At 27.1% G+C, this 23,857-nt stretch overlaps 1 protein-coding gene across 1 annotated transcript in view; it reads left to right on the forward strand.

Annotated features, from left to right (window-relative positions):
* The window catches only part of LOC111634293 (rho-associated protein kinase 2-like), a 123,127-nt gene that overhangs the window by 7,925 nt on the left and 91,345 nt on the right, over positions 1 to 23,857 (forward strand). The window contains exons 4-7 of the mRNA XM_023379030.1: positions 11,061 to 11,160; positions 15,097 to 15,171; positions 18,658 to 18,717; positions 21,359 to 21,436. Of these exons, the coding sequence (XP_023234798.1) occupies positions 11,061 to 11,160; positions 15,097 to 15,171; positions 18,658 to 18,717; positions 21,359 to 21,436 (313 nt within the window). The remainder of the gene's footprint in view (positions 1 to 11,060; positions 11,161 to 15,096; positions 15,172 to 18,657; positions 18,718 to 21,358; positions 21,437 to 23,857) is intronic.

Here is a 23,857-nt window from a genome sequence, read left to right on the forward strand (position 1 = left end):
TATTTGTGTAGAACTATAAATTTATCTTATATTCAATTAAATTTTAGTATAATTGTTTAAATCATTTGTATTGATATTTACGACCTGTTTTTTTTTTCACATGAGTTTGTAATAATTTATTATTAAACAATGATTATATTTCTGTTACAATCAGTTTATAAGTATCCAATAGATCTGAAATAATAAAAAATTTAATATTATAAGACATTAATGCTTATGAACTTTTGATTTATATTTAAACTGCTTATGTTACCATGATATGGCATAGTAATTGCATTGATATAATATGATATAAATTATTCTGTTAATTTTTAAGTTAATATAGATACATCAATATATAAATTGGAAATACTTAATAAAAGTATTGAATTAATATCTTTTAAATCTGAAAAACAAAATTTTTATCTTTACTGTAAATTAGGTTGAGAAGAAAAATTTGATTAAGAATAAAACCCTGAGATTGCCAATTGTGATTGTAAGAAAATCAAGAAAAGTTTTCAGAATAATTCTCTCTATTGTTTTTAAAGAAAATTTAATTAAATATTTACTGTGTAATTGCAAATCAAAATATTAGGAAATATAAACAATGAATTATTCAAAATTTCTTGTGTGTGTGTTTGCATAAAAATTAAGGAAGATATTACACACTAAATAATAATCAAATATTAGCTATTATATAAAGCAAAATATGTTAAACTTTTTTTAGCCAAATTCCAGGAGATTCCAGCTAGTCTGGGATAGTAGACAACCCTAGTTTCAAGTGTATTGAAAATGTTGGCAAATCAAATATTTTTGAATTTGAACTTCTTTTACTTATTTTTCAATTATTTATTTTTCAATTATTCAATTATTTTTCAACCGCTGAAAGATAGACTTTAATGAATTGTGTTATTAAATTAAATAAAAAATGCATTTAATTAGAAAATATTGCTAAGGTAGCTCTCAGAAGATAAATTTTTTTAAAGATAAGAGAAAGACATACTACAGTCAGTTACTATTAGTAAATTAAATAACCCAGATAATTATTGATTCATAATAAAACTGTAGCTTCAAATTTTCATAATTACTTTTACTTAAGATTATTTAACATCAGAAAGAAGTTTACAATAAATATAACAAGAAATAATATAGTATTCTTTTAAGGCTAAGTTATAAAATAATGTTAAATTATTTTGCATAATATTTGACAAACTTAGTAAAAAGTTTATAAAATTTATTTTGAAGCTATATAAATTCTCTTGAAGTTTATGAACAATTCAGTTTATAAACAAAATTTTGAATGCCATATTTTCTCTGGTTGCCATACATAAAGATTTGATGTAAAGAATTTTAGGTACTTATTGGTTAGCAGGGCACCAGTCAATTGATGCAATCTAACTCTAATTTAACCTACCCATTTGGGAAATCCTCTCTGAACCAATTATCGACCGAATATAAGATAAATTTATAGTTCTACACAAATATATAAAAACTCCAGTCAAAAAATAATATTTTTATTCCACAAAAATAATTTCAATGTACCTATCTCAAATTACCTTAAAGTAATAACAGTATTTAGATTTTCAAACGAAAAATAATGCTGTTTTATAAGCTTAGTTCCTATTGCATCTATATAAATAACTCTGTTTCCAAACAAGCTACTCGGCAGAGCCGGCCAGTGATGGTCAGTTTCCTATGTTAAAGAAAAGTCGGTGGCCTGACCAATCAACAGAGGGAATACCAATTCAGAAGTTAGTGGCACTGAGATTGCTTCATGTCACAATATGGATCATCAGTGATGTTGCTATTTAAAGTACATTTTAATGCACATGCAGGAAAGATAATATTTCCATTTTTCGATACGTGCCACAGTTGAATTTAAATCAAATTAATTAATAAAAACCACATTAATTGACATTCATGTAATATAAATGGGATTTAAGAATTTGATTAGATTTGGTTATATTTCATGCACCCAGTCAGAATTGAGTCTTTGTTTATAGCACTTTTTTGTAAAGTGTTGGTTTCCATTTTGGTTGGTGGTGACAAAACATATTGCTTTTAATATATATATATATAGAACAGATGTAGATATAGATAATGTAGGCATTTTTATGCATGAAATACAGCTAAAAAAGGTAAAGTTTTGTTTTGGGGATCAGGAACAGATTAATCCATTTTTCATTGTTTCTTGTGGAAAAATTTTTTTTTCGGTTTGAGAACAAATCTGTTTCTGAACAATCTTTAGGAATGAATTAAGATTGTAAACTGAGGTTTGGCTGTAATTAGAGTTTTAGGATACATTTGTGATATATGAATTTTATTTCAGAAATTTAAATGTATTTTGTGTGTATCTTGGAAATTATTTTGATTTTATTAAAAAGTAAAATATTTTAAAAATAAAAGTAGATGGAAAGAAATTTAAAAGACAACATTTAGTTCTTTTACATTTTTTAATGTTATATCATTAACCAAATACTAATTTATTGAAAGTTAGCTGAGAATTGGTCAATAATATTAATTAGTGCATCTCAAATTAAGAGTGTATATACATATATTGTCAGTGATGGATTTCCCATTAGGTTCACAACTGTTTTGGAGGTGTAAAGATTTTAAATAATAATAACAGTAAATAATGAAAAAATAATTTTATGTAGAAACAATTCATAAAGGAATTAGTGCAAATTAATAGCTTAAGTAGAGACAAAATAAGACAAGATCAGTTGTGTAATACATTAGACTCTCAAAAACTCGGCCTAATGTGGACCGAAGAGTGGCCGAGTTTGTGAAAATGCCAGGTTATTGGGAATGGGGTTAAAAAAATAAGTATGAGTGTTTCCTCAGAAAATACTGTACTGTACTTGTATGTATTGTTTACTTGAGAATACAACAGAGAATAAACTGCCCAAATACCCTTAAACAAAGGAAAAGTACGTCTTCTATGAAGGCATAGAGCCTTTACTACATGAAAATGAAAATTAATGAATACACTGTGTATAGTAATTTACCTGATAAGACAGACCTCAGAAAAATACTTTATGAGGCATAAAGCTGTTTTTATCATGAAAATTAATTAACTAAGGATTTTTTTTGCCCTGCCAGGGTGTGGCCGAGTTATCCGGAGTGCCGGGTTATCGAGTGCTGAGTTTTCGAGGCTCTACTGTATTAATATATGAATGCATTTTGCATGAAAAAAGTGGTGGTACTAATGATGAGTTTTCAATAGCAGTGTTCTTTTCCCTTTTCATATTTAAAAATGTGTAAAATTACAATTATTGCAGAATTTAAATTATAAGTAAACTCATTTGGTGTAAAAGTGACACGTTTAATTTGGGCAGTGAATATTGTCAGTTACTTCAATAATTTTATACCTTTTAAAATAATTATCGGAAATGAAAGCTAATAATTATGGATATTGTTACAATAAGAAAAATACCTGAAATTAAGAGTTTTTCTAAGTGGATTTTCTCAGATTACTATGAGGATGGGAAAATACAGAATTGATAAACTGAAAGAAAATAACAGTAAAATTTTTTAATTGACAAATAATTAATAAATATAATAGCCAGGACAATGATAAAATATAAAAATAGTCACAAATTAGAAGAAACAATAAATGTTTTCATATTCTTGTCCTTTTTCAATGTCTCAGGAACACAATAGTCTTTATGGTAGAGTCAACTTTTATTTGTTGTGTTCTTGACGTGTTGAAAAAGGACAAGAATATGAAGACATTTATTGTTTCTTTTAATTTTTGAATAAAATTATATTACAGAAATTTAAATTACATATTAAATTTTACATTATTTTTAATGTGCAATTAGAAGAAAGATATTTGAGTTATAAAAAATAAACAGTAATTAATTTTGTACCAACTTACAATAAAAGATGTTTTTATAAAATATTAAATAACTTCTTTGCTGTATCTTTTTCGCTATCAGACAAAGTTGTTTCATATAATTATTTGCTAAAATTGAAAAATGTTTGAAAGGATATTGATTTTCTAGTACTAGTAATGTCAATAATATGAATTATGAGGTGATGATAATGCTTTTCAAAGCATTCATTACTAACTATTCGTTGTTATTTCTTCAGTTCTACTAATTTTTTTATAGTTTTTAACAGCAAAAATTTATATTTTTACAATAATTTGAAGACCCTCTTATAATAATAATAATAATAATAACAAATATATATCCAGCAAAAATTTTTAATAGGACAAATGTTTTTGGCCTCTTTAGGGGCTTGCATCAGATGTTTTAACTGTTCTAAAATCAAATGTTCTATAGCATATTCAAAAGTGAAACATTCAATTTTAGAATAGTTGGAAAACTTGACACAGGTTCCTTAGAAGTCAAAAACGTTTGTCCTATAAAAATTTTTATTTTTAATACACAAACATAGGCTTAGAGCTAGATTTATGTATAAATTAAGTAAGCTAAAGCTTAGGGCATTGCATTACAGGGGATGTCATTCTGTTTTCAAAGACAGTTTGTACATGTTGTCCATTATTATTTGATAAAGGAAGAAGGGCTTCTTATATGTTATAACTTAAGGTCCAACAAGTCTAAATCTGACTTCAAGTAGACTGTCTTGAACTAGACTTGAAGTCACATTATGTATATATGTATATATATATATATATAANACTTAAGGTCCAACAAGTCTAAATCTGACTTCAAGTAGACTGTCTTGAACTAGACTTGAAGTCACATTATGTATATATGTATATATATATATATATATATATAAGGAAGTTTGACTTATCTTCTACTGTATATCTGTGTATATATATATATATATATATATGTGTGTGTGTGTGTGTATATACATACAGCAGGAGATAAGTTAAACTTCCTTAATTTAAAATTCTTGCCAAGTTTAATTTTACTTTTGTGCTAACTCTTATAAATTAAATGCATTTTGTGTTTCCATAAATCAAAATAGTTTTAAGATCATATTTTGCTAATTGAAAATTTAATTATGTGGAAATTTTTATTTCATATTTAATTTTGTGTGCTTTTCTTTGCATTTTCAAGGGAATAATCCCCTTAAAATGCCTTGATATTATCACCAAAGATAATGATATCACAAAATTGATATTGCATGAAATTACGCCTATAATTGCACAACATAAAATTCAATATTTTAATGATGATTTGCATCTGAAGTTTTTTGTTTTTTTTTTTTTTGTTAAGTTATGGCAATGCAACACTTGGGCAATCTGTTTTCCAGGAGATTTTTTAAAGGGTAACTGGTCCATATTCAGGCGTTACAGATGTGGAGAAAATTCAGAAAACTCCACAAGACCAGCCTGTCCTGGCAAGATGCAAACCCATGACGGAACTCCCCGTGTTTAGGGAATAGAAACTCTTGGCCACTGGTGGGCAAGTGTTGTGAGGCACGAACTCACGACAAAGTGACAGTGCTCAGTGGTTTTATCATTCATCTAGTTGCATCTTATTCGTAAATGCAAATTGACCAATCAAATCTTAGTGCTTTAAAATTGTTATTTTTTAAGTTTTTAGATTTTGAAAATTTTAAAATCGACAATTTCAAGATGTAACAAACACATCTGTGATTTGACAACATACTAAGTTAGTGGCTAATCAAATTTGAGTTTGCTGATAGGTATCTCTGTATTTAGAAAGTAAACATTATACTGCATAAATTTTACTGTAAAGTTTGAATTTCATTTGACATTTTCATTGTTGACATTGACCAGTTGATCAAGTGAAATGACAAAGAAGAGATAAACTAAAGATATTTTTGATAGAATAGGTATCTGTCATAAAGACCACAGAGGAAAGTAAAAAGAAAAACTCATAAATTGTGAAAGAATTTGATATTTCATTGAGAATGCTCTTTAAGTATCTGAAAAGCAAAGAGAGTATTGTGGAAATTTTCAATAAATAACAGGATCAGACAGAACAGGAAATATAAAGTGTAAATGTGAGTATCCAGATACTGAAAAGCACATGTTTGAAGTGGTTTGTACAACATAGAGACCAGAATATTCTTGTTGATAGAAAACTTTTTAGAGAAAAAGTTTAATAATGTGGGAAACAAGTAGGACATATAACATTCAAAATAAGCAACAGGTGGATGTATAAATTTAAGAAGAGACATGGAATAGTTTCAATAAAATTTGTGATGAAAATTTGTGATGAAAATCATTTTCATCACAAATTTTATTTTCATCACAAATTATAAGAGGAGGATTGTGTGAAGTGGTTGAAAAGATTATTATTAGAAATTGCCAAGATGATGATTTCAACATTAATACAGTGATCTTATCTTTTAAATATCTGCCAGACAAAACAATGGTGTTCAAAGATGATTAATGTTATAGAGATAAAAAAAGTAAAGAATGATCTTTCTTTTAGAAGTAAAGATGTTGGATATTGAAGAACCACCATTATTAATTGGAAATCTTTAAAGCCTCAATATTTCTTCAATGCCAAGACATTGCCTATACAGCATGCAGCAAATAACAAAGTGTGAATGACATCAAAGCTAGAAAAGTTAGACACCTGCATGATTGCTGAAAACAGGAAAATTAGTCTTTTTATCAAGAATTGCAGTGCACATTTGATGCTATTCCCATTCTGAAAGTTATAAAAGCTTAATTTTTATCATCAGCTGAATCACCAGCAAGATAAAACTTCTGCTTTGCATTGTAACTATGTTCTTCACAAATTGCTGGGGTAATTAATAAATACAAATGAAACCTTTTATCTAGTAACAGCACTTCAATGAAAACTCGAACATTTTCGGCCTTCACCAAGGCCTGCCTGAGGATTTTTAATGAAACCGAATTTCCAAAGTTCAAATTTAAAATTTCGAATATCTCATCACATGAATTTATACATTCTGACATTTGACTTTGGAAATTCAGTTTCATTGAAAATTCTGCTTTGCAATTTTTAGATCAAGGAATTCATTCAAAACATTAATTCATGATAAGATACAAATTTTACAATACATGTATTTTGTTATTAAAATAGACCACATGAGTTTGGAGTAAACCTTTTAGACGCAATGTGAATAATTAACAAAGCTTATAACAGTTTTACAAAACACCATTGCAAATTTCTTTACAAAAACAAGTTTTGATTAACAATTTATTAATAGTTTCTACAAATTGGAATTTTCATCAGAAGCCATTGACTAAAAGAAGACCAAGTCAATATCATTACAGCAACAAGTGAAAAATAATTGTCATTTGAAAGTTTCTTTTTCAATGTTAACAATAACCTGTCTGAAGACAATATTATTACCAGAGTAAAGAAACAAGTGACAAAGATAAGGAAGAAAGAAATTTTTTCTTTCAGGACAAATATCTTGTTTACCCTACATGGGAAAGCTTTTGATCTTTTAAGGGATTTTCAAAAAACATATATTTTTAAACGAGGTGCTTTTGATACACTCTACAACATTGAGAACATTGTTGAGCAAGGAGAAATGAATTATCAACAACTTGTATAACAGAATTAAACCAAATTCCAGTAAGAAATGTGTAAGATTTACTGATAAATATTTTCAACAGCTTTCAGCTATTATTGTCAGGTTGAGCACCACATTTGAAAATAGAACATAACATTGAATGTTGATCTTTAAAGGATGGTGACGGCCTATTTGATTGGTCATTGATATAGTGATGTAGAAAATTAAAATACTGGTGTTTAACCTGATGATGATAACTAAAAGTTGTTGAAAAACTTGTTAATTGGTAAATCCTATACCTTTCTTACTGGAATTTGGTTTAATTTGTGTTTTATTTATGATTATCCAATATTTTGTGGTTGTTGTATTAGTTTTTATTGTATTGTAACAGATTTTTTTGCCAATAGTGTCAATTTTTTATTTTATACATATAATATGCTTTATTATTTTTTAGATACATAACAAGGTGAGACAAAAAATTTGGACTGTTTAAAGCAGTCCAGATTTTTTGTCTCATAACTTTTGAACTCAAAAAGATAATTTTAAAACCTTATTGCCAAAAATTATTTCATTACACATGCTTGAATACAGCACATGACATTTTCAAACATTCATGAGTCAGATCAAAAAAATGGCTTCAAAAGAGAACATTAACATTGTACAAATGTACAAAAATAAAGCAAACCACTCAAAAAAATTGCTGGTGGTCCAGCAATTTTTCATCTGAAGGCCATAGCAAATCAACTGTGTATATTTCAAAGAAGTATGAAATATCTAAAATGTTGTAAAGAATGCTGGTTGTTACAAATGCTAAAAAACAAAGAGCATTGCAACAAATGTTTGACATACATGCGTGCATGCATGTATACATATAAGAAAGACATTGGTCTTATATGAGGTGTTTAGCCAGTGGAAAAAGAGGGTAAGGGAAAGGGGAGGAAGTAGGGAGAGGAGATAGACAGTAGAGAAAGGTCATATGGCTACAGTACTCTCTAAATTTAAAGTTGACGTGCAGTTTTTAGGCTGTAAGACCATAGTCCCCCGAGGGGTCTAAATGAAAACCCGAATATAGCAAACACCAATAATTGAGTGCCACCATAAATAGCTAAGCGTGGAAGTTAGTGTTAAGTGGCTGTTAGTAGGAAGACTTATATCTACTTAATACTAATAAAACTGAACACGATCACAAATGTTAATACTACTTAACAGTTAGACAGACAGCACAAAATGTTTGACAACAAATATGGAGTTAGTCAGATAGAGACAGCTTAAAGGATCAATTATTATTGAATATATGTAAAGAAGATGGGCATAAAGAAAAGGAAGAGGAGGTGGCTCCAGAATATGCTGCTGAAAAATTACCAAAATCCAAATGCAATGTAGATAGCTCGTAACAAATTTTGGTACAAAATATTCATTTTGGATGATAAGTAGTTCTCTCTCTGGCATGCAAATGCCAGGAAATGAAATTTACTATGCAAACAATGAAAATCATGCATCTCCCAAAGTGAAGTACAAATTTAAGAAAAAATTTAAAGCAAAAGTCATGCTATACATTCCCTTTCACCAGCAGGTGTTTTGAAACTATTTTTTAAGAAGGGATTCATTGCAATTGATGTTGACATGCTGCAAAACAAATTCCTAAAGAAAATTCTAATCTCTTTTCTTAACAAGCATTATCAAAATGAATGTTTCATCGTTTAGTCTGACAAAACTTCATCTCACTATGCAAATTTGGCCGTGGAGTTCTCAAAGCCAAAAACATTCTTTTTGTACACAAAAAACATAATTTATCAAATCTACCACAATGCTGACCAATCAGTGATTTCTTTGGATATTTGGCACAAATAGTATACAAGAAAGGTTAGTTAGCAAAGAATATGACAACCAGTCAGAAGATCAGACATTCACTTAAAACAAAATTGACACGGAGGCCATTGAAAGGAGTTGCGAGTCTATCGAAACAAACTTACAGTGTATCACCAACCATGGGCCATTTGATCATGTTCATTAATTCTTTACTATTGTAAATAAAATTTCTTATAAAATGATATATAATATTTAATAGTTAGTTCAATTTTAAATAAAATATTATGCTTAAAAACAGTCCAGATTTTTTGCCTTACCCCATTAGATTTAAGTCTAATTAATATTGTTTGTGTTGTGATATTTAAGATATTATTAAAATAATGGTAGTTTTCATAATTTGAAATTTCATTAACTCAAATTTTTTTCTGTCCCTTCCACTTTAGTTATCAAGAATCTACTGTATTTGATTTAATCAATATATAAACATGAATTAATTGCATTGTAAGATGATTTGATACTTTGATACATAATTAGTTGTTATTGATGAGTCTGCACAGCAATTATTAAGTCTAGTGTAAAACACATTTAAAATTTACTTTTTATATCTGTATATTGAGAAGTAAGTGTTTAATCCTTAATAGAAAAGAAAGGCTTAATTTTCTGTTTATTAATTGAATTATACATGCTTACAGAAGTGATAAGAAAGTTTTTTGCTAAATTATTGTGATTGGTTATTTAATAAATATTAAAAATATTTCACACTTCAGGTAGGAGTTTTGCTATTTGTTAATAATTCTAATGATTAGATAATTTAAAATAAACTCTTCTGAAATAAAAAGTTATAAAGGATAATTGTGTAAAAGTTAAAAGGTTCCAATTCTCAATATTAATGATAAGATTAATATGATAAGTGTTAACACACTTAAATTTAGAAAAATTGTTTACTAAATTGCTCTAAATTTATTAAAATTATTCTAATAAATAATTTAATAGCCAATTACTTGGTTAGTAAGATTCAACAAGTCATTAAAGTTTGGTGTTTATATTTTTTCAAAGATAACACGATACATCTATTTAATATTTATGTACAGAAATTTTGTTTTCTTTTTACTTCTATTAGATATTTTTCAATATCTCCAAATAAATATAACATATTTATATCATAAAATGCATTTTATTAATATACATACCAAATATATAATTATTCATGTTAGATAAATGTTAGCATATTTTTCAATATCTTTTAATAAATACAGATATTAAATGCTATTTATTTGTGCACTATTTTTTTACAATTTGTTGATGAAACAAATACTTCTTGCTCTTGCTTCTATTAATATCGTAGTTATTTATTGGTTAAGGCTGTTATAAAAAGTTATTTCATATACACAGTAATATATTAAAAATAATTAAAATATAACAGATGATTTAAATTTACTATTTTAATAAATTTTACTTTATGTACATGTTGTATAATTTGTAATTTATAAATCTAATGGAGCAGATTTATTTTAATTTATAACTTCTTAACTCATAGAATCACATTATTTACATTTTCTAAATTTAAATATATTTGAAAAAAATTAATTTTTAAAAGTTGTCTTTTTTTTTTTATAAAAATCAAAATCATGTTTTAATGATCAAAACATTATTTTTAATCTTCAAAATAAAATTAATGTTTTGCTTACTAATGCGTGTTTAAGATCTACCAAATATTTTAAAATTTTATTTATTCATTTAAGAACTTTAATAAATTTTACATTTTATATTTAAAAATTTTCTTGTAAGTAATTTTGAGATAGATAATTGGTTAAGTTATTTTATAGCATGGAGAAAATAGAAGATTTGGATCGAATAAAACGTCTTCACCAACTGGAGGAGAAACTTACAGATTTGAGGTCAGAAATCAGTGTCGATGGACTGTTGGTAAGTAAATTGTATTGTTTACAGTTATGAAATTAAAGTAGAAAACTGCAAATTAATTTTTTTTTATATTAATTTGTGTTTTTGTTGTTAATTTTCTATATTTATTATTAAAAAATATTTATACAAAAATAAAATTATAAAATTATTTAATAACAATAATAATCCTAGGAAATAAGGCATCTGTGGAGGATGGATAGGATGCTTATTATACCTGTCATTCTTTCCTCTACAGGTGTCATACTACACACACTTTACAAAAGCCTGAGAACATTACAATTGAATAGAAACACATGCATCACACTACAGAAGGCCACTATATTGAATACATGTCATATTGTTAGGAAATTCCTGAATATAAACACACACACACACACACACTGACACACTTATTTAATTTTTGTCTTGTTTTGGTTACTATGCTTTGATACTGGTCCAGCATAATACACAGCCACTGGTGTCAACCAAGTATAACTCACTAAACCAAACATAATAATAATAGAATATCAAAGAAATGTTAAGTTCTAATAATCATACACGACTCCTCGATGTAATTTTTTCAATCTTTTGGTTTTTAGTATCCTGGATCAGGGGTGGCCAACAGTTTTTGCCCCCAGGCCGAATTGGAAAGAAAACTTTTTTCACGGGCCGAACCAGAGGCTGCCCTTGGAAGATTTTGAGGTGGTGCGAGATCTCATCTCATTGTGTTGTCACCCCGTAGAGACTAAAGTGTACATAGAGATTATAGATACATTTTTCACATTATCATGCTTTATCAACATTCTATGCTGTACTTAAGAGATTTGTAATGGAGGGTTAACTCTAAGCGGACAGTGAGTTGTTGCCTTTTTTTTTTTTTTTTAAGGCATTAGAATTTTTAGGCAATCTATTCTGACTTGAGTAGCTAATATTGAAAGATTAATTGCAGGCCACACAAATCCATTACACGGGCCACATCTTGGCCATGCCTGTTGTAGATTCTATAAAAAATAAGTAAATATAACTATTTATTATTTATTCTATAAGTAAATAAACTGGTATCTATAATTAAAATTATACTCTTAATTTTACTCAAGTTTATTAAAAATCTTTTAACAAAGCTGGAATTCTCTATTTAAAAAAGAAACAAGTTTTCCTAGTTAAAATTTTTTTAAATAAAGGATTCCCACTTTGTTGAAAGATTTTTCATAAATAAACTCAAGTATAATTGAGAGTGTAGTTTTAATTATAATTAAGAAAATCTTTGCAACAAAGATCAGAATTGAAACTGTATATCTCTTAATGTAATGTTTTTAACAAAACAATATGAGGGAAAGTTTCAAGTTTCATTTCAAATACAATATTTTAGAACATTGGGATCTTGTGCAGATGTTTTGGAAAGTCTGAGTGCCAAGAAATAGAATATGTGTACCAAATATAGCTCTGCTGGAAGAGATATCATGTTATACCAAAACCTCCTTTATATAGTATAAAGCCTAAACATGTATTCATGACATCAGTAACAGTAGTCAGTCAATTCTCTAATTTATAGAAGTTTTAAAGACATTGTTAAGAACATATTGAAATTTATTCCTTGTTTTTTATTTCAAATTATTGTTTGCATTTTTAAAACAAATCTCCCTATTGCTGTGTATTATTTGCCACAGCATAGTATAAATGTAATGTTTGTGGTAAAGCATGCAGATTGTACAGTACAATACATGTTACTGCATAAAAAGCAAGTATTTGTTAACAACTATGTTAATTATTTGGTGATTAGATATCAACATAAGCATTTTATGTTCTAATGTGATAATTTATAACATATATAGGCATTGTGTTGTATTTTAGTTATATTTTCAGAAATTGGGTAATGACTATCACATGATATCTCAGACCTATGAAGAACACTAATGCTAAAAGTAAATTTTTAAGGATTCCAACAGATAAAATCATCTGTTGGAATCCTTAAAAATTTGTTTTTAGTGTTAGTGCTGTTCAGATTTACATGGAGTCTAATATTATAAAGAATATCTTTTATAATTGGAACTACAAACTTTATAAAGTTTCAGGGTTTCATATTTTTGTCAGAATTTTTGGATAAAACCAGAATTTTTGGCTAAATTCTGGTTTTTAGTCAGAGGGGGGTCTTTTAAGTTATCATTCAGAAACACAATATTTTATAATACAAGAAGTTTCTAATTCGTTTTTATAATTTATCTACCGACTTGCCTTGCTTAGAAGCATTGATAACATCATAATTTGGAAAAGAAACAATAATTTTTAGCCTCCTTGAAAATGATAAACAATGTATAGCATACTTTATGAGAAGTGGTTTTTACAGATTTCTTTTAGAAATAACAAAAACGAAATAGTTGGAAATGCATTGATGTAACTGTCTATAACATATGAATTTGAATTAAATAACATGGTAGCTAAGAAGAAACAAGAAGTGTTATCATGTTCTGTATATATGATACAAAAAACATAACATTTCTTTGACCTATAATGTTCTAAACAAGAACATGATTGCTTCTTGGGACACTTCTTAACTACTGGAACTTTAAATGTTGGAAAGAATTTTCACAGCCAAAGCCCTCTGAATCTGAAAGGAGTTTACAGTGTAGTGTCTAAAGTCCATGGTCCATGTCAAGTGAAAAAAGTACATCTATCACACAATCTCCAACAGATGTGGTATTGTATGGAGGTGACGAGCTGTTAAATCTCTGATTATACTTGTAGTACCTAGCCAAGAGCTGCGAACTCCTTCTCACAGCTCTCAGCTAGGTACTACAAGTATAATCAGAGATTTAACAGCTTGTCACCTGCCATACAAGACTACACATCTGTTGGAGATTGTGTGGTAGATGTACTTTTTTACTTAGAACTGTACTTTCTTATAATTTTACTTTATTCATTGGTAATTGTCACCAGCACCCCCCTTGCCTTTTCTGCCCTGCTTATGTAAGTAATTATAGCATAAACAAATACATAACATGCAGAATAAAATCTAAGACATAAAATATATATGTAAATATATGAACCCTCACAAGGGACTGGGTTATTTTCTTAAGAGCCCTTTTAGGGATGCTTTTTACTAACCAACACAATATTCTCTGGTTCTGGCCTTTTTTGTGCTCTCAGGGCAGTAATGGGTCTAAAACGTCAAATAAATAAATAAAATAATAGAAATGGCTTGCTAGCACATTCTTAAAAATGTTTATTAAAATTGTACTCTATATAGTTTTTTTTATGATGGCATTAGTTAATATCTTAACTTGCATGTATATTTCTGAAGTTACAATTCTCATATAATTATAATAATAGTTTTATGGTTAATATGGTATATAATTATAATAATGGTTAAGATGTTGACCCTGCACTTGCATTTGTGGCAACAGTTAGTTTGGAACACCATTAACAAGCATTATCAACATTTTTGATGCTTTTATATGAATTTTATTATATATCAAGTTCAATTATAATATTATATATTATAATTGAATTTGTTGTTCCATTTATGAAGTATTCCATTTAGCCTGATGATGATCTATTGAGGGGATTGAAAACGTTTGTTTTAATAAAAATCTCTCAGCGATTATTAAGGTGTTGGTTACGTATTTGTTTATTATTTATCTCCATTAATGCATTGTCTTTGAGTTCTTGAGTTTGTTGAGACGTTAACTAATATTAATTTTTCTTTAATGTATGTGTGTGTGTTTGTTTCTTAAATTGTTATAATATATAAGTATAAAACATTTTATATTACTTATTACTAACAAGTTTGAAAGTAATTTAATGACAAATTTCTATAATTGTTTTTCATTGGACAAATTTCCTGAAAACTGTTAATATATCTACCATAGGATATATTTTTCCATTTCAAATGTTAATATAATAACTATTCATATATTTTTGTAATTTAAAAAAAATATATTTATGGAAAATTTTCCACACTAGGATGCAGTTCAAGCTCTGATGATGGACTGTGACCATCCTGCTCTTCGCAGAATGAAAAATGTTGAAAATTTTCTTTTAAGATGTAAGTATAATTATTTTCAAAAAGTTTAATTCAGATACAGCACTGATTTCTCAGCACCCTTGGTTCCAAAGACTTGCCAAAGTATTCAATTTTGTGAGATCAACAGATGTCATGTAATAATAATTCTGATCCTTTAATTTCTCTTTATCTTATGTCTCTAAGGCACTATGGATTGCTAGGAATAGACTGTCATAAAAACTGAAGATAAGAAATTACAGTTAAATATTAATATATTGTTAACTAAGTATACTTCAAATCCTGAAAAATTTAATTTATCATTTTAATATTTAACAACAAAAAAATTTAATAAGATTGACTTGCCTCTTGAAATGTAAATAGCCTATTCTACAAGCAATGCTACTTGTGATTGGCCAATGATAGTGCAGGAATTTCATGTAAAATCTCATTAATTAATTAAAAAAAAAGGATTTAAAAAAAAGCATTGGAATATCAATAGCCAGAAAATTGGTAATATTTTATGACAGTAGATGTTAAATTACTTATAATTTGTAAAATTTTCATCTTAAACTGTTTTTTTCTTTAAAATTATTGGATCTTTTGAAGTGTATTTATTTTTAAATAAAATTTTTTTCTTTTTAAATCTGATGACAATAAATAATTATATTGAAAAAATCATATTTTTTAGTAAACCATTGTTAATTCTCTTGTATGAATATACCAGGTGATCTTAAGTAAAGTACTCGCTATTCAATGCTGTCGAGAATGATATTTAGCTGTCCAAATACAACTAAATCTAGTATGGTGACATTTCAGAAGCTGAAGACACGTCATAAAAAAGAGCATTATACCAAAAATCACTATTTTGGCACTGCAAGTAACAAACATTTTATTTATACAATACACTCATGCTATACACAGATTAGAAGAGATACTGTTCAATATAGTTACCATTTTGAAAAACTTGATGACGAATAGCATTTCAAAGTCAATTGTAATTAATCCTCTCTGATGCTTCTCACATACAGTGTGATGCTATCTTTCAAGACTATCAAATTTGCAATATAAATTTTTGATAAACCATGCTTTTTAAGTGTCTTCACAAACAAAAAAAATCTTGGATTAAGATCCAGAGAAGGTGGCCAGATGGTAAGAAGTGCATGACTAATCACTTATCAATGAAATGGGTTATTGCAAGAACTGCTATACACAACATTTGATATGTGCATGTGCTCCATCTTGCCTGAGAGAGGTTGACTTAATGTATGGTTGCTGTAGCAGTTGGAGTATGATAAGTGTTGAGCATCTCTTGCTATCACTGCACATTTGGGACTAGCTGCTTTGAAGAAGAATAGTACAAGGATCTGGCTGTGATTCCACACCAGACTGTAACTTTAGATGAGTGCACTGGAATCTGCTTTTCCATGGACCAAATGCAACAATTACTCTTTACTGTTTTACTGATTTTTTATGGCCATGACAAGTTTGCTTTTATTTTGACAAAGAAGGTCAGTATGAAGATCAGTCAGTTTTTCCTATTGGCAACAAGCAATTGCTGATTTTGGTTGATCTTATATGGATAACAATGCATAAATTTTCTCAGTACCTTCTACACTATCACAGGATATATCCAGTTGCCATGACACTGTGTATGCACTATTAAATCTGCAACATGACTGTTCAACAACAGCTGTGATAAGATCTTTCAACAACTTATGAGTGATAAGTTTGTGCCCTTGACCAGCTTGAGCTACCAAATGTCAAATTTCTTCAAATTGTTTGATCATTCTCCTTAGAGTTTTTGGAATCTATTTCTTGGTGTAAATTCTTAGGACAGTGAAATTACTGAAGTGCAGTATTGTTGTTGTTTTCATAAAACAGTTTCATAAGAAATGCATATTCTAGCAAGTTGATAGCCATCATAATTAATAAGAATGACAGCAGTTGTGGCTACTTTTATACTGAGAACTTTATTGCAACATATGTACTTAGGCCAAGGAAAATGCTTTTTTTATTGCTTGCAGCATTAAAAGTGCCATAATGATGAGTTTTGGTACCAATTTTTTTTAAGGAAATATCTTTTAACATTTCAAGGTTTGGTTGCATTTGGACTGTTAAATCTCTCAAGACAGCATTAAATAGGATACTTTAATTATGATCACTCAATATTTTTATCATCAGCTATATATGTTCATAAAACAGTTATCATACTTAAACTTTTTGAAAATATACAATTTATAAATTTGAGATTAGAAGTTATTATAGATTTAATGAATAAATTTCATAAACATCATAATACTATGTCTTAACATAAATATCTACCATAGGATATATTTTTCCATTTCAAATGTTAATATAATAACTATTCATATATTTTTGTAATTTAAAAAAAATATATTTATGGAAAATTTTCCACACTAGGATGCAGTTCAAGCTCTGATGATGGACTGTGACCATCCTGCTCTTCGCAGAATGAAAAATGTTGAAAATTTTCTTTTAAGATGTAAGTATAATTATTTTCAAAAAGTTTAATTCAGATACAGCACTGATTTCTCAGCACCCTTGGTTCCAAAGACTTGCCAAAGTATTCAATTTTGTGAGATCAACAGATGTCATGTAATAATAATTCTGATCCTTTAATTTCTCTTTATCTTATGTCTCTAAGGCACTATGGATTGCTAGGAATAGACTGTCATAAAAACTGAAGATAAGAAATTACAGTTAAATATTAATATATTGTTAACTAAGTATACTTCAAATCCTGAAAAATTTAATTTATCATTTTAATATTTAACAACAAAAAAATTTAATAAGATTGACNTTAATAGATTAATGTAGTTGTGCATTATTCTATCCAATGTAAAATAAGTTTTTTAATTATTTAACTGTCATTATAAATAATGAATAATTAAGAATTATTACAGAAATTCATAAGATGTGTTAATTTGATCACATTTCAAATGAATTACTTTCACCATTGCATTATGTTGCAGTTTTCTTGAAGTAATTTTCTGAATTTGTAGAATTGTACAGCTTTTTTGTCCCATTTTTTATTTTGTATAGTATATAAAGTTTTATTTTATTTACTCTTGTTTTTCAACATTCTATTTTTAATCATTGCTCTCTTACCTGGCAAACAAGACAATTGAAAATTTCAATAAAAAGAATTTGGAATTAAAAGACTTACTTATTTCTTTCCTCTTTAATATAATTAGGATTAGAAAAAGAAATCCATTTATGATTAAGGTTATTTTACAAAACCTAATCGAGCAATACCTATAAAATACATTTAAAAATTTTATTATTCCTTAGAAAATCATAATGAATTTTTAACCCTTTGCATAATATTTATAATGATAGTTGCAAGTTTATTAGCTTTGTTTTTACAGATTTTATATTTATATTTGATAAGTTGTCTTGATTAAAAAAAATTAATCCAATATATGTGTGTGTAGTTATATATAAAGTAATTTGATTTATAAATGACTGCTAATAGTAATTTAATAATCTTTTTATTTTAGGTGAGGCATAAATCAACACAGAAAGTTTATGCTATGAAATTATTAAGTAAATTTGAGATGGTATGAATAGTTAATTATTTATTAAATTATATTGTTTGAAATTGTTTTTATTATATTTTAACAATTTAATAAAAATCTTATTTAAACTATTCATAAAATAGAAAATATTTTCAGATGAAATATGTTCATGCAACTTTTCATGGATAATTGTAATATTTTTTCCTTTTCTGGCTGTTATATAACTGAATGAAAGTATGATGATTGGACAAAAAAATGACTCCCAAAATTTTTACATTTTTGGACTCGAGACCTTGAAATGTTGAGAAATGCAAAAAAATTGTGGATTTTTTTTTGTATGTACCAGTGTGTGTGTGGAGGGCATGATTTTTTTCACTCACTTTGAAGCATAATAACTCCTTCTTTTTGTCGTAAATTTGTGAAGTTTTGCAGAGAGGTTTGTATATTTGAGGAAATGTTTATAGAAATTTTCAGGAAAATCAGACCATCAGTTTGGGAAATATAGGAGACCCTTAATATCTCTCAAACCAATCTGAAGACTTAAAGTTAATGATAGCAATTACTAGGGATGAAAACAAGTGAAAAATGCTGCGAAAGTCTAGTAATAATGTTACCAGCTTTTTTCATTTGGTAGATATGTTGTTGTAAACTCTTGCTAATGTGACTTTTAATGGATCAGAAAGAAATAGATATTTATATTATAGAAAAAATTACTATGTAATCAAGGTATTACAATATTCCATTTTACTTCTCATTTTATTCTTTACCCTAAAGTAATGAAAATTATATATTGAATTTTGAAACAAAACTATCAGCTTTCTTTAATATATGAAGTGCACAGCTACATTAAAAAAAATCTTTCAAAAGTATTTTTAAAATTTCAGCAGTGAGTTTCACATAACAAACAATTGAAAATTAAAGATGAAATTTAATAAAGTATATATCTTTATTACATTTTTTTCAAGACAAATTTAATATATGTTGTAAACCACAATTTTAGCTTCTGGAAATTTAATTTTATAGATTTTGCTTATCTAATAAAATAATTTTTAGATGTATTGGTACTTTTTTCTTTTTACTATTTCTTATGTTAGCTTTTATTTTAATCCATACAACTAATTGTTCTTACAAATTAATGGATAACTGGATATGCTAAAATATTGATTTAGATCTATGCCCCAGAATATATATTGATCATGAATTATGTGTTAAGAAAATGATAGATTTGTATATGTATATTCAACTAGTATTGTCTTTATTTGTTGAGAAATAAGTTAAAACATATTGTCAAAATTAGTTTATTAGATTTTTAAAATTTTTAATAAATTGGTTAATAATAATATCTGCAGTTCTTGTATATTCACTCCCCAACTACATCTAACAATATCACACAGATCAATTTTTTATTGTATCATAGAGAATGTGAAACTAGTGAACATTTACTGCATGAAAGTTTTATTTGTTATAAAACCAAATGTCAAAATATTTTATATCTGTTATTAATTAGAATTTTTTCAGTATTTAGGTCAGTTAGTATTTAAAATCTTATTTTTTTAACTGTTTTATTTTAATTATATATGTAAAACATGTTCAATCTTTATAATAAGTGAAGTATTTTAATATTTTTTAAATTTTATTATTTTGATAGTTTACTCTCATCAGTCTATTATGAATTTTTAAATTGTGATACATTTATACATTAACATATATCATATATTTACTTATCATGTATTTTTATTCTTTGTTTTTTTTTTTTTTTTGTTTTAATTGTACTTTATTGTTGGAGTTTTTTGTTAAATGGAGGTGGATATCATGGCAATTCCTAATTGTGTATAAAATAAAATATACTCAAACCTCAGTTTTCGAACAACTCATTTTTCAAACAAATCAGTTTACAAACAGAATTTTGAATTCATATTTATCTTGGTTGCCGTACAATAACTCTTTTGTAAAACAAGCTACTCAGCAAGAGTTGACCAGGTTAGAGGGACACAGACAGTCAACTCCTTATGCTTCCATTGTCAAAGAATGTTGATGGCCTGACCAATCAGTGACAGGATTACTGATTCAGAAGTTAGTGGCACTGAGATTGCCCATGTCATTATATGTCATGATACAAATTGGCAACGATGTTGCTGTTTAAATTAATTTCAATGTGCATGTGCTAAAGATACTACTACCATTTTTCGGTACATGATGCAGTTGAATTTAAATTAAATTAATAAATACTGTATTAATTAATGTTTATGTAATATAAATGGCTTCCAAGAATTTGTTTAAAGGTGCTTAAGTCAAATTAAGTAACAAAAATTTATTATATATAATACAGTATTTTATTATATACAATATTACATTGCATTTGTAGGCAGTTTTAGTATGAAATATGGCTGAAAAAGTAAAAAAAAAAAGGCTTTATTTTGGGGGTCGGGAATGGATTAATCCATTTTATATTGTTTCTTATGGGAAATTTTTTTTGATTTTAGAACAACTTTTAAGAATGAATTATGTTTGAAAACTGAAATTTGACTGTAAATAAATAAATGATAATTATAATCACTAGTAGAATTTCTATTTCAATATTTTATATATTTAATGTTACATTTTGAAAGTTTATTAAAGTAAATATTTACATAATTTTGCATAATTGAAATAATAATTAATTTTCTGTCTTTCTTTTTACTAGATTAAAAGATCTGATTCAGCATTTTTCTGGGAAGAAAGGTTTATAATGGCACATGCTAACAGTGAATGGATAGTTAAAGTAAGTTATTAATGGAATAAATAAAATATATTTACATCTCCATATACATATTTTTAAGATATGAATTATTAAAAAATTGTTTCATTTAATACATTTAATAATATATTATTAACATTAATTGAAATAGATAATTATATTGAATACTATAAAAAAGTTTCACATGAGATATAAATTAGTAGATTTATATCTTTCCTCACATTGTATTCTAGATTTCTGTTTTTTCAAAGATATCAAGTAGCACTCTTCTAAAAGTCAGTTTTTTTATTTTATTAAGTACTTCATAGAGTGACTCTCTTCAGCTTTAGAATAAACAAATTCCAATATGAAAATAAAAAGTATAAGTAATAGTGATGTACTAAGTGCCAGAAATTAGTCTGTACCTAGCATAAATGGCTGTGTTTTCAGTACCTGTCAATTATTGTGGAATTATACCTAACATTAGATCTGTTAAAAGATAAAAGGGTATCAATAAAATACTATAGAGTAGAAATTATATTTTTATCTGAAAAAGGCATTCAAGTAAATAATATTTTAATTATTAATAAATATATTCATTATTCCAAAAAAAAACTTTACACTGAATGTAGAGAAAAGGTTTTACATAAAATGCATAATTTTACGTATATAATAATTGTTTGGAAGGCCATATTTAATTTTTTATAACCATAATAAAATCAACAGAGATGAAAAACATTAAAGCAAGTTTTATTGTAATTTTATATAATAACTGAATTTTAAGTTTAACATTTAAAATGAAGATATTTGAAGATTACAATGAAGGAACAATAGTTTTTCTACATTTTTGAAGTAATTTATTTTTTATTTGTACATATTTCTTACGTTACTAAATATCTTTACATTAGATATTCTTCTTGGAGGAACTGACAATTAATACCTTGATGGTTCTGACAATTCAGGATAGATATCCATCAAGTAAAAGGATTTTTTATGAAAGGTATTAGAACATTTAGGAAAATCTTTGGGTTGCAACTATTTTTAAAACAAGATGTATTAACCTAATTCTGAAACTTCCAAAAAATTTAATCTAAATAAGATCACACATCTTGAATTTTAACATTATTACTTTTTCCTATTTTGCAAATTCTTTTTTGTTTCTTTTCATTTTTCATCTTTTTTATTTTTAAATATTGGAGTTAGGTTACATTTCTTTTATAATCTAATTAAAATAAATAGGCTACAGTAGTTGATAACATTAAGAAAGGGGGAGAATAGTATGAAAATATAGTTCGATTTTGCATTTAATCACAATAAATTTTGGGTAATATTTATTTCTTCCAAAATAAATATGCAGTTGCTGAGGTGGTAGGAGCATTAACCTGGGAGATTTGGATTTGGGTGGGAATCTTAAGAATTTTTCTTACATGATCTGTTTTAGGTATGTTGAGCTCCATCCTTCAACATTTGGCTGCCTAATAGCGTTGGCTAAACCCATGATAGGTATGATTAAAATATCTTTATAATAGGGATGTATTAGATACTTAGCACTCATGGGGTAGAATTGTTAAAAAAGATAATAAACCAAGATAAATAGGCAGTTGTCAAAGTATGCCATTTGGTTGTCCCGTTGATTTACAATGCACTCACATTTATGTTACAATTTACAGTACTTTTCAAAACAACACATCAGCTTTATATATATATAAAACTGATAATATATATATATATTATATATCAATATGATAATAAATAATATACAGTATATATATAAAACTGTATAGAACTATAATCTATATATATAAAAATAAATGTATGTATGTCTGTCTGTATGTCCTTCATGCATTACCACACCGTTTATCCAATTGCCATAAAACTTTGGGAAGTTGTTTAATATACTCCTGCAAAGGTTTCTGGCATAGTACATTTATCCTACGATAGATGGCGCGAGTGTATACGAGCATTTCATCATGAGTTTGATCGATTTCAAATTGTGAAGACCATTTTCCCTCTTCAAAAAATATCTCTATATATGCATTTGTGAACTGTTATTTATGATATTTGTAATAATTTTTGTTTAATCGCTTTACTTCAACTATTTTTTGCTAATTATGTATTCGCTTGAACTTTGTTAAAACCTTAACTTTATCCGAACAATAACCGAAGTTGTAGGAGGAAATTCACCTATTTTACTGATCTAGGGATCCCCCTTTTCCAAATTTTTATATCAACTCAAAATAATTTAATAAGACAAATTACAATAAAATGGTTTATTATCCAACTATCAGAAATTTCACAACATGCCAAAGAAGAGAGGAAGGAGCAATTAAATAATTAAAATTGTAAAGGATTAAAAAATATATATAAAAATGGGGAATATCGCACTTCTAACAATCACTGCAAGTGTGTGGGCTAGATTTGGAGAAACCGTGCTTCTCACATGGACAACTGTATGTGGCCAACTCA

This window comes from Centruroides sculpturatus, unplaced genomic scaffold, assembly GCF_000671375.1.
Source record: "Centruroides sculpturatus isolate CEXI.00-Female unplaced genomic scaffold, Cexi_2.0 scaffold520, whole genome shotgun sequence".
NCBI lineage: Eukaryota > Metazoa > Arthropoda > Arachnida > Scorpiones > Buthidae > Centruroides > Centruroides sculpturatus.